We start from the raw sequence: 13,449 nt of genomic DNA on the forward strand, positions 1-13,449 counted from the left end.
GGTTTTTTTGCTTTTAATATTTTAATTTTAAAGTTGAGCCACATAGATATTTTTAATGCACACATGCTACACTGGTGGTATTCACTCTACATGTTACTGATGAAAAACGATAAATAAAAAGATCAGATTGAGATATTATTCATTCTTCTTGCTCTTAAAGGAAATAAAACTACAAGAATGATTCAAACTCACATTTTATCTTCACCAAGACTTGTTAGTCTTAAAGGAATGATGCAGCTAAGTATTTTGACGTTAGTATTTGTCTCTAAAACAAGGTAGATTTTAAAATGGCACCCAAAGATCCAACTTTTCTTATTTCTCAGTGGCTTAATATGAAATCCAATCCATTTAACAAACTAAAATGATAATTTTCCTAACTTCAGAATTGGTAAAGCAACTGGGGAGTGAAAGCTAAAATGTTTCTCCCTAGCTTTTGTACCTCCATTAAAACATACATGCATACATAACAAACACTCTATAATAGCATTTGCTTAGTAATTGGATCGATTCAGAAACCATAACATTAAGTTCCCTCCACCAAACAGATTCTGCTATGGGAAGATGAGAAAAACGCAATGATAAAATTCATCCAAAGCTGCCTGCCGGATTTCTGAGTGTACAAAAGTGGCCAAGATATTTAATTCAATTGATATTTATTGTTGGTTTTTTTGTTGTTTTTATTATTCTTATTGGGATTGTTTAATTTTTAAACCAACTGAAGGATTATCTCTAAATTAGACTCTATCAGGTACTTACAATTGAACATTCTTTCAATTACCTATTTCATGAGGTAAGGACAGAAATTCAGGTGAGGGCACATGTCCCTTAGAAAAGCACACCACTCCCTCTTTTTATTTTGTCTTAGTGATGCTGATGACATTGGTGTTGAAACTTTTTTATACTAGCATAAAAATATTTCTGGAATACAACTCTCCCAGTTTCTTTGAGCAATATAGGCCATTCCTAGCATCAGCACATTTAGCACCAAGTCCACAAAAAAGGGCACATTACTTTAACATAAGCCCAGGGGCAACACCTCAGCATAGAAAAGGGTGAAGACCAGTTGCATTTCAGCTCACTTGTGGGAGCAACAAGAAAGCTACAGCTCCAGCAGTCCTGGTGCCGTATCATCACAATGATGCTACCAAAGCATATTGGTAGGTACCGCACAAAGTTCTTTGGAAAACCAGTGTGTTTGAGTGCAGACCTGGGAAAAGGAGAACACAGCTGCCAAGATTTTCAAAATTGGTGTCTAAATTCAGTTTCTTTTGAGCCATTTGTCTGATACGTGCCGTTTTCTATTCTTCCAATTGTCCAAACTACAGAAGTGATAGTTTACTTTCAAACTCTCTGAGAAAGTCAACCTCTTCTCTCCAAATCAAAACTAAACAGATCCAAGTTCATCCCACCCCACAAAAGACAGGGACAGAACTGCATGAGGTTTGTGTCTCTCTGCTTTGCACAGTTCTCCAATGCTGTGTGCAAAGCTGTCTGATAAAAAAACCTCAGTGCATGCAGGGCCAGAGCATTCAACACATACTATGAAACAAAACAAAAATCCCACCGCTGCACACAGATACAACACAGCTTATTATTTCAGGTTTGTTAAAGTAAGAAAAGGCAATAAAGCAAAAAAAATCTATAAAAAGTAATAATTATGTGGGGCAAAAGAGCCACCAGGACCAAGTACTGTCTGGTACAGACACAAGCAGTCTGCCCTCCAACAAGCTAGAGCTAAGTATCATGACCTCATGGTCATCCATGTTATGACTCCTCCTCTTCCAAGTCAAATTTGTATTAATTTCTGATAATTTTTACTTGTGCTTTTCTAATGATTTTACCTAAGTTTTCCACTTTCACCCACTCTGTTTTTAAACGGTTTAATTGTGCATTATTTGCTCTTTGGGGTCACCATTGGGGTTCTCTCATTCTTCTGTTAAAACTGTGATCCTTTTCAAACTTTACCACTGAAAAAGTGAGAGAACTAGAAAGTAACACACCAGATATTACAAAGACAAATAAAGCGGCTTTTAAACTGGATAGTCCATAAAATTTTACATAGAAAAATTCTACAGTGTATAAAAAGACAGTGTCTTAACTATAGCCACAGGCTTAAGCCAATATAGCAGCAAAGTTCCTGCTCAAAGGATTTACAACAGAGCACAGAAAAGACAGCTATGGAAGTGGGAAACTGACATAATGCCATAGAAGAGCACATCTACTTTCCACAAAAAACACATCTACTTTCCACAAAACCAGACTGGTTAGCATTATATTCCTTTCATTTAGTTCTTCATTAATGGTAGGACACAGCTCAGAGGCCTTTTTGATCAGCTTTTTAAAAATTTCCCGCAAATTATCTTTTTCTTCTCCACAATTACACATGTAGTTAACAAGGATGGTTAATAGCCTCGGTAGCCACAGGGATGAAAGTTTTTAGTCATCGTCATGTAAGATGGCTACACCATTTGGCTTTCAACTAAACAAAGGAGAGTTATGGCTATTGAAACCTTCTACCTTTCATCCTCTAGAACTGACAACAGAACCAGCTCTGCCTAACAAGGAGCCAAAGCCACAGATAAAGTAGCTTCTAGTACACGGAAAACCTACTCGCTAGTCTGAAGTTAAGAAGTCTGCCACTGGCTTCTTTTCACACTCATATTTCATCTCCTTCACTGTTGGGTTTTAAAACAAAAACTCATAACCATTTTACTTTTTCTCAAGACTCCCAACATACTTTTTAAAAGACATATTCTAACACATTCCATATTCTCAAGTTGAGGCAAAAAAAAAAAAAAAAAAGAATAGCAGCATGGCAGCTCTCTCTAGTTGGTAAGGTTAGAAATATGTGAAAGATGCATATACAGAGAGTTTAAAAGCCAAGTTTTTAGTTATAAAAAAATTAAATCCAGCAATTTTGAAAGCTGGAAGTTCTTTCTTCTAGCTACACAATCAGCACACACGAGCCAACACAGAATCAAACTGTGCCCTCTTCTATGTGGTTTTGCTCTGCACAGGTGAATGGAATTAAAACTAGAATTACTGAGAACTATTTATTAATTATTTAAAAATAAACAGAATGGGGGAGGGCTGAATACACGTTTAGTAAGAAAATTCTGTTTCAGCAGTCTCTTTTTGGCCATTGCTACATTTTGTATTGCTATGTAGTTTAACATTTGTCTTCTTATAGAGATTAGCAAATCATGTATATGCAAGCAATGCTCCAACCACCAAAACAAACCAACATTCCCAACTGAAAGATAAAACTGAATCAAGTTATTAATAATTCTTTGATTATTATTTTTTTTAAAAAATCTGGAAATTAAGTATGAAATTGGTTACTATTAAATAAACAGATCTTTATGTCTTCAGGAAAAAAGCAAAAGCTTTTTGATTATTTTGTGTTTGGTTTTGGTTTTTTTTATCTCAACATTTGGTTTTAGAAATCTATTCAATATTCTTTTCAAGCAACAAACTATATAAACATAACAATGTAAACCTCATCTGCAGAGATGATGTTAGAGCTGATGTTTACTTTATAGGTAGGGAAACTGAAACACATAGGTCTAGTATGACCTATTTAAGACAACATAGGAAAAGTGTAGCGTCAAAGGCATGTGAAAGACAGCACAGTGATAACCTTAAACACTGAACAAGCACTTAGAGGCAGTTGGAAAAAAGGCATTCTCATTTAAAGAAAACACCAACTAGCAGAAACTGACCCTTAAAAGGACACTTTTAGAATAAAACCAACACAGGACCAGTGGACAAAACTGAAAAATTATTCCTTTGTCATTTAACATCTGAACACACTGAACATGTTTTAAGGATAGAAAAATTCAGCATTCAGTATTCAGCAGTGCCTGAGTCCTCAGCAAGCAAAGGGTGCAGCTCCTGTCAGAAGCTGCTAGGTTACCTCAAAGAGCCATGACAGGTAGAGGTCAGCATTTTGGGCAGTTGTGCCATTACATCTTTCGGCAGCACAAGCAGCCTGGCAGGGAAGCTCCCTTACAGCACTAAGACTGCAACTCCACCTTAGCTGAAGTTAAACTCACACTACTTCAGCCTCCACCCACAGCTGTATTTTCCTGGCATTCATTTGATTAGGGTGTACACAAACAACCTACTTGCAGTTATTTCTTTTTCTTATTTTTCACACCAACAAGATGAGGCCAGGAACTCTGATTTTGCTGGAGAACTCTTAGAAAACATTCATGGGCACTTGAAGTTTTAAGTGTAGCTCATCCAGCTGTTGAAGTGAAAGACAAGCCAACAACAAGCAAGCCCTTGCCTCGGCCAGCAGCACAGCCAGGCCAGATGGATGCTGCTGCTAAGACTGAAAAGGGATGCCTGTCAACCCACTTGTCAGTGTCCATTCCCCTTATCTTAATAGCTGTGCATCTGGAACAGAACAGCAGCATTGCCTGCACACAATAGCCATGAAAGGGCTCAGACAGGCTTTCTAACAAAGTAATACTCTTGATTTATTTTACACATCTCTCCATTGCTAACACTTTTCTTCTTTGCCTTTCAGCTAAACGCTCCTCTCAGCAGCAACCTTCTTCCCTTTATATTTTGTTCCTACGCTGGCACACTCTTTACATGTGAGAGAATTTTATCATCCTCACTCAACACCACATTAAACCAACTGTACAATTACACTGAAATCTGACAAATTTCACCTCAAAGAGAAGGACTATTCAAATGCTTTACTTAATAAAGAGCATAACACTGCACCGAGATTTTTTTCCCTTCTGATTATTTCCTTTGAAACACCACGCAATCTCTCTTCAGAATTAATGTATCGATTGATTTCAAACTACAAATACTATTTTTCATGGGTGCATTTATATTCCAGCACACTGAATGGTTTGGATTGTTGTGGTTTAACCCAGCAGGCAGCTAAACACCGCACAGTTGTCCGCTCTCTCCCCCACACTAGGATGGGGGAAAGAATCAGAAAAAAGGTAAAACTTGTGGGTTAAGATGAAGACAGTTTAATAGGACAGAAAAGGAAGGGAAAATAATAATAACAATAAAAGAATATACAAAACAAGCGATGCACAATGCAATTGCTCACCACCCACTAACCAATGTCCAGCCAGCCCCCGAGCAGCGGGCCAACTCCCCCCAGTTTTATTTTTCAGCATGATGGCATACAGTATGGAATAGTCCCTCGGCCAGCTTGGGTCAGCTGTTCTGGCCGTGTCCCCTCCTAGCTTCTTGTGCACCCCCAGCCTCCTCGCTGGCAGGGCAGCATGAGAAGCTGGAAATTCCTTGACTTTGTGTAAGCATCACTCAGCAACAACTAAAACATCAGAGTGTTATCAACATTATTCTTGTCCTAAATCCAAAACACAGCACTATACCAGCTACGAGGAAGAAAATTAGCTCTATTCCAGCCAAAACCAGGACAGCTGTATAGCATTTATTTTGGTTTTATTGATATAATTTCTTTTTTCAATCATGAATAAAAAATTGATAAAATAAAGACAATCCCTGGGGGGGGTCTTTTCTGTTTCTTGAACTGTTACACAGTATTCAATGATCTATTACATTTTGCTAAAAGTACTTTTAACATTATTTTCTAAAACTATAAACTAAACATGTTTAAATCATAACTACTCTGTCATCAACACAAGTCACCTGCAAAAGCAGGATTTGGAGTGAGACACAGCCCAGAGCTCCAGCTGGAGCGGGGCTGCCAAAGGGCAGGCCAAGGTGCAGGGCATTCCCCTCCATCTGGGCTCAGCCAGGAAGTAAACCCCAAGGAATGCACTGTGGCATACATAAAGGAAAAATAATCCACTATAAATATCAGCTGACATCTTAACTGATTTGGTCATAATATTCTTCTCTACTGATAGCTAAATTATCAGCATTACTGCTTTTAAAAATAAACTCACAGTTTGATTCTAACATTTGTCCAACTGTAGGTTGTAAAGGAAATGAATTCTTCCTTTGTAAGTGAACCTACATCTCTTTTTCAAGTTCCTACATCAGGTGCATCTTTCATTGAATCAGTTCAGTTCGTACAGATTTTAAGTCATCATGAGGTGACCATAATTCTCCAAGTATTCTCTCCAAGCATGCTAGCTATCCTACATAGCTGTATAGTACATTTGCTTTTCCTCCATGCTCTCAGAAATCTTCAGCATCAGCTCTAAACTCAGTACTGAGGCTGTTATATCATCCCTAGTATTATAACTCCATTTTTCTTCCTTACAGGAAGCATCCTTTCCAGATTCTAAAAAACTGTACATGAATTACTATAAAATTAATAAAGTTACTGTCTCTCTCCTACTCTCCCCGTTGTATACTGATGCAAAAAATTATTAGAAAATACTCCTTTTGAACTCCATGTTTAAATCTACCCGGATTGCCTCTCTAGGTATACCTTGAATGTAATAACGTGGTTTGTATTCTGTTAAAAGTGAGACAAAGACAAAAAAAAGAGAAAAAGTAATAAACTGAACACCAAATACACTAACCCTAATGAGCAGTACGGCAGACTAACAAGAGACCTGAACTCCTGAAGTCACCGATAGATGAACACTAAAGGAACCACACAAGCACAACCTTGAGAAGGTTCACACAGAATTGCATAACTGGTAAGAACAAGAGAAACAAGGTTATCTATGTTTATCAGTCTCATGGGAAAGAGCAATCTCATTATGGAATATTTGAAAGGCACTGTGAGACTCAGAGGAAAGACCAGCATCTGGAAAAACCCACAGTCAAGGCTAGTGACTGTGTAAGGGCCCTATGGTGTGGGTATGGATATTGGACTTATACAGGGCCCACGCTATTGTTTAAGGGACTGGGGAATGTGAGTGTGCTTGTGCATCAAGGGAGTGAGGGTGTTCATAGTTCTGCTGGCAAATGTCAACACCTGATCAGCCAACAAGAAGGAATAAGCTTGTGCTGCCTGTGCTGTTCATGTTTATGCGAGTGCTGCCTGCATTTATCTTTTCTGCGCCTCTTGATTTGTGGCTACCCATGCATGTATTGTGTGTGCTAGGGCTGGGTGTGTAACCTGCAGCAGCCTCCATCTAACAGACCTGCAGAGGAAACCTCCTGAGTTGAAATCCAAGGGATTTGGCTTCCCTTACCAGTCTGCAATCTTCCATTTTCAAGCATGAATGTTAATCAGAAAGTTATTGAATAAATTCTCTAGGGTAAGTATACTGAAACTGCAAGTTACTTATTTTATAAAAGTCTTTCCATAGAGTCCAGTATGAAGAATTTCCTCTCTTAGACTTGGAAATAGTTAATGAAGTAATACTATTTGGGAGAGCAAATATACAAAGGGTGGAATATCACAGTGTATCCTTCTCATTAACACCATCTTCCAGGGAGGCATGGAACTACTGCAATTTGCAGTATCAGGCCCCTGAAGAGAGCCTCAACTTGTTTACTACTAATACCGTCCAAATAAAATAAAATTAAAAAAAATACTTCTAGCCATCTTCTCACGTTGATCATGCCACATTCACATGGTATCTTATTTGCTGGAGAGCAAGGTAAGAAATAAGGCTCCTATTCATTTTTCCTTCAGCACCAATGGGCATTTTTCTAAGCTTGAGTTAGTATACAGAAAGAGAAGTTATTAAGAAGCAAGATTAATCCCTCTCTGCCACTATTTTCCTCCTAACAACAGTGTATTTTCAGTTAAAAACTTAAAAAATGGAGTGCAAAAACATGTTCTGAATACTTTATTCACTTCTCCCTTTATTGTTGTTTGTAACATTTTACACATTTCAAAAGAGCTCAAATCTATAGCTCTCACTGGACTGTCATTAAATATCCATTAATGCAGAGTTCTTTTCACATCATCTTGATCAGTGTTACTGCCCTTCCTCTTGTGCTCAACTGCTAAAATTTACTTTGCTTCCAAAACTTCAATAAGCATTAATTACATCACAATTATACTTCAGATTTTATTTATTTTTATCCATCTGATTTTCAAGTTTTCCGCATTTGCAGAGGAAGGAATGGATAACGAAATGTGAGACTCATGAAGGAAACCTAATTATAGTGTAAATGCTTTGCAAGTTTCCACAAGCCTTAAGGCACTGCAACACACATCTCATCTAATCCCAGCATCTCATGAATGCACCAAAACATTTTTCTGATCATACTGAAAACTGTGCTCATTTAAATGACATTCACAAATGGATTTAAAAGCAATGGCCTGTGGATACTTTCTGAATAGTTTTGCTCTTCATCAGAAATGGTTTCGCAATATTAAGCTTCCTGGCCATATTCACCTAAAAAAAACCCCTATTTTTTGCAAGTTTTGATTTTAAGTTGTTCATTTTTCCCCCCAAAGATCTTTAATCTTCAAGATTATACTGAGGAAAGCACAAGAGAGGGATTCTCAATGGAAGACGACCTATAAAATGACAAGCTTTATGAAAACACTGCTTTTCCTACATCCACTCAGAATCTAAATCACAGTCTGAGCCACGTGCAAGATAAAAACCACTGGATGAAACAACATATGCTTTCATAGAATAACAAAATAATTTATGGAAGGCTAAGTCACCATTTTAAAACCAATGTAGAGACTGCAGGTATTAGTATATATTCAGTTTCAGAGGACTTCTTGATTACTGATGTACCTAACCATAGAGCAGACTGCTACATTCAGTTTATACAGAACAAAAATGCATTTGTCTCTAGTGGTCTTCTAATCTACCTATATAGTAACTTTAACAGATTTAGCATGTTTCAAAAATTGATTTAAAGAAAAAATAGAAACCATCAATCACATCACTGAGATGCAAGACGAAGATTCAAACTCAACTAAGTATCTGCTGCTGAGTGATAACCTTTCAGGAAGGGAAACTTTATGAGGCAGGAGAATTTTTAAATACTGTTGGGAAGTCACTGTGAAAGTGGCCACATGATTCCTTTTTACTGTTAGGCAGTTCAATTTTTTCTCTAAAATTCTTTCATTAATGAAGGCCTGATGACTTGCTCCACTGACAATGCAATAAATACTCAAAAACTACTAGTAAGAAACCAGTGGCTGAAATGGCTGAAACGGCTAAAATAATGTTTATCCATGACACTTATCTATGATTTCTAAATTATGCCATAGAACTTCTCCCATAATGCAAATTTAGCTAATTAGACACTTTCTGTTAAGAAAAAAATTGAATAATATCTGCCCCACTCAATAACAATGTAGCTTCTTCATGGGTCATTGGAAGAGTGGATTTTCTGATCATTAGACCAGCTTAACGTGACCCAACAAAAAGGAGGTAGTGTTTGTCTCTGCTTGGATGCGACAAAAGAGCAGGTTTTGACACATTTTCCCAACTGTTACTATTACAGCTATTTCCTGAGCAGCAACAGCTGACTGCCAAGAATCCCAGACATAAAGGATGACTTAGTAATAAGATAGAGTAACGTCAATCTGTGTGGCATCCTTACCCTATATAGCCTATATTATTTAATACGCAAAATTAATCGATATCTCAAACTTGAATGCCTTCTGAAGTGAGGGTGGAGGATGATCTTTAAACATAAGCTTAGTAAGACAACAGGGAGGCAAATGAGATTTTACCCAAGTAAATCCTGAACTCCCACCTATCACCTTCCTGCCCCTTCTTTCCTTTCAAGTTTCATCTACTTTTAATTTGGATATTAGGATACTAAACTGTTTGTAAGACCATTTCAAAAATTAAATGACAATCAGAAAACTGATATTTCATCATGTACAGAGAATTTACCATATGAAGTATTTTTCACCTCAAATTGTTAAGCCACAAATAAAAAATCTGAACATGCCTACAATGACCAAATACAGTAAGGAAGCCCTAAAAACTAGGCACACTTTCATAGTACCTCAGTACCTCCAACAGAAGTCTTTTTTTTTAAATATATTTCCTTCTTTTTGACATACTATCATTCATTTCATAAAGGATAATAATTAGATGTAATGTGAAGCACATTCATGCAGTAAGGTAGGTTACAAGAAACTTGACACTCTCCATAATTACAAAAAAAGCCCCATGATATTGATGATGTGGCCAGTCCTGTTCATTTTGCCCACCTCACTTTTGAAAAGAGGCATTCTCTTTTCATGTTATCTCCACAGTTGAAATATTTTTTTTAATGCAGGTAAATATCTGATCAATGTAATTTGTTCTCCTCAGCATTATAACTATGAAGCTGTGTTAACAGACCAACTGATGAAGTATTTAATCATTGAAGTCTGATGTCAAACATACAACAGCATCAAAGTATATGAATTTACTAGTGAATAGCAGATTGATTAGAGAGTAATAAATCAGTCTCTCTCCTTCCTTGTTTATTAAGCTGCATCCTTGAAATCTGAAAGCACTGCTTTCTGTGAAATTGACTATGATTTCACCTATAGCAGAGAAAACATTATGTCTTTGCAGCTACTTTCAAATGCAGCACTTCACTAAAGAAGAGGTACATGACAAAGTCAGAAAACTCTGCTTTGGTCCATGACAAATAATACAGAAGCAGTTTGCAAACTTATGGTACGAAATGTAAAGGTTTGTAAATGCCAGAGAGAAGCCAGACTGCAGATACTGAAGTTTTCAAATTACAGCCAAAAATTCTATGACATTATTTGAATAATTCATGAAATAAATTCTGATAGTCCTAATAACACTGACACAAAAAGTTAGCACTTTTGCCTACCTGAAATGTAATACTTAATACTGAGCAAGTGGTAGTCTGAAGACATTTCAGAGCCACTCCTTCACTTCCCTTTTCCTCTAAACATCTTCAGCATTTGTTAGAGCATGTATGCAAAACATCACTTTCTCTTTGTGAAACAAACCCTTCCACTGAATGTTGCTTAAAAAAAAAAGTTATGCTCCCACTAAACTCTTACCAGATTTTAAAGTTGTAAATAAAGCTCCACTGTTACCAACATCTGGTATTGCATAAAGCTTTGTTATCCAGCTACTTATGTCAGAACAGTCTTCCTGTGTGCAATGTAGTCCTGAAAAAACCCATGAATTTAAATCAACTTGTACTGCCCTAATTTCACACAATATTTAAGTATTTTTCCTCACTGAGCAATCCATATCAGAGTATATATACCTGCACTTCAGTAACTGAGGTAGAAATCAACTTACCCGATGTTTTTCCTTTACTTTCTTCCTGTATTCTTCTTTGTCAAATTTGTCTTCTTCCTGCAGTATTTCTTTAGCTTTATCTAAGTTGATACCACTGGCATCATCTTCCTCATCTGCTTTCGCCAAATTGGATTTTTGCACAGGTGGCCACTGCTGCACTAGCTAAATTATACATGTCAACAAGAAAATTAATGGTTACAATAATTTTTTTCCACATGAAAGTTTTGATGCCCTAAATATTCCAATACATTCTTTTTCTAGACTAAATAAAAAGGCCATTTGCAAAGGAAACAAACACAACTTTTGCACAGTACAAACTTGGATACCTTATTTAACGTCACATTCAACCCAAAATGAGCATTTGAAAATAATGTCTCCATTACACTATATTACTGTTTAATGGATTCAGTTGAACTTCCTCCCCTATTTTTCTCTCTTTGACTAATGAAACAAATAATTTATAATCCTGCTAGTCATTTTGGGAGAAAAATCGTATTTGGTTTCAAGAAATGACTCTCCAAAATATATGCAACAGAACAAAATACTAGCAATTCTAAGCAGTATGTTTTCATGTAAACAATCAATATTCCAACATACTAACTGTGAGAAAAATGAGATAAGCCTTCATCACACAGTACATGAAAAATCATGACTGTAGGTCCATGTTCTGGGGGAAGCAAGGAGAACAGATGTGGAGGGTTTTATTGGTTATTGTACGAAAACTGGATTGGAAATGTTTGATGATTCAAGTTTGGCTTGTGGATTTCATGAAGAGATCCAGCTTCCCTTAAACTTCTGAAACTCTAAAGCAAAGACAAAAGACTACATATTCATCAAAAAATATCCCCACATTTCTTATGACCTAATAGCTTATACCTTTTGGTACGAGCAGACATTATCTGGGAGTAGTCTTTGAAAAATCACTCTTGCTTATGGATTGGTAGAGTAGTAACTCTTAAAAAGAAACTATATGGCAGAAAATACAGAATGTCTTTCAGACACAAATGCAAAACCAAACATGTTTAGGACTCCCTAATGCACACAGGTTGTTAGTCACCTGGACACTGGTAAACCCAACCTACCGTTTCTACTTCCTTTCTGTAAAATGGAGCTTGTGTACTCGTATTTTCCAGAAAGATACATTTCTTAAGGAAGTTTTATTTTATCAAAGAGAAGCATGTGGAGTAGGACAGTAAAACTTCAAAAGTACAGTTTTACACAGCTCAAAAAAAAAAAGCAGGAACAATGTCCATAGATGCAAACTTTATGTTTCCTTAAATAAGTCATCTCTCCTCTATCATGCTACTTTTCTAACTATAATCTTTCTGCTAATTTTTTTCCCACCCTCACTCCTTTTTGCTTTATTTCATAGATACATAAAACATCTGCATATATATCTTAAGATGAGACAACAGCTTTTAAATATCTAAAAATATCTGAAGATATAATTTCCAGTCAATGGGACAACCTTTAAAACCTTTTATATTTTGGCTGTTGGTAATTATGTGGCTATACTCCCCTCACCTGCAATATAAAATGCTTTATTTGGTCACAAAAGCAAATTATATACTTGTAAAGGTGACCTCTCTTTCAGTTTATGTCTTACTGAAATTAATCTAGAGTTTTAAAAAAAAGCTATTTTTTTCTCAGGGCTGGAAATGGAAAAACAATGTACACAGCATCTGAAGCTGTGAAATCAAATGTTAGAAAAGTTTATGGAGCATAGTAGAGACTTGCTAGTGAGGTTATCGTCACAATGAAACCCTAGAGTGACTAGGATCCCCTATAGTTCCTTTTGGTATAAAATCAATACATATAAATTACTGGCAAATTTCAATGTACTGCTACATCAGCACCAGTAGGCGAAGATTTGGTACTTTCTTAGCTTTCCTAACAAAACTTTTAATCTAGAAATAGTGAACGCTATAAAGAAAACCAGGGACTTCTTTTAATTCCAGTACATTAATTGAAGACTTGTGGGAGCTCTGGCAAATACCTACAGGAAAACTGTTTTACATTTCTGTAGGGAAAAAGTAGGCTCTTGATTCCACCTGAAATCGAAGATAATAGGCAGAAAAGAGGTACGGTTCTGTAATCTACAAACAGCTCTAATACAAGTATCTTACACATACAAAGGTGAAGTGAGGTCAGTGCTCAGCATTCCTCTTTGTCCCTAGTGGAACCCAATTCTAAATGGAAGCTGAACAGTTTTGCAAAACTTAAACCAATTACAAAAAACACACTATTTTAAAAAGTGTATCTTTGTATACAGATATGAAGTATATATATTTTTGTCTTTATAGAAACTACAAATTCAGTTCCC

At 36.4% G+C, this 13,449-nt stretch overlaps 1 protein-coding gene across 1 annotated transcript in view; it reads right to left on the minus strand.

Annotated features, from left to right (window-relative positions):
* DDX10 (DEAD-box helicase 10) overlaps nucleotides 1-13,449 on the minus strand; it is a 186,680-nt gene that overhangs the window by 63,198 nt on the left and 110,033 nt on the right. The window contains exon 15 of the mRNA XM_074860118.1: nucleotides 11,127-11,288. Coding sequence (XP_074716219.1) covers nucleotides 11,127-11,288 — 162 coding nt within the window. The remainder of the gene's footprint in view (nucleotides 1-11,126; nucleotides 11,289-13,449) is intronic.

This window comes from Strix uralensis, chromosome 2 (assembly GCF_047716275.1).
Source record: "Strix uralensis isolate ZFMK-TIS-50842 chromosome 2, bStrUra1, whole genome shotgun sequence".
Lineage (NCBI taxonomy): Eukaryota > Metazoa > Chordata > Aves > Strigiformes > Strigidae > Strix > Strix uralensis.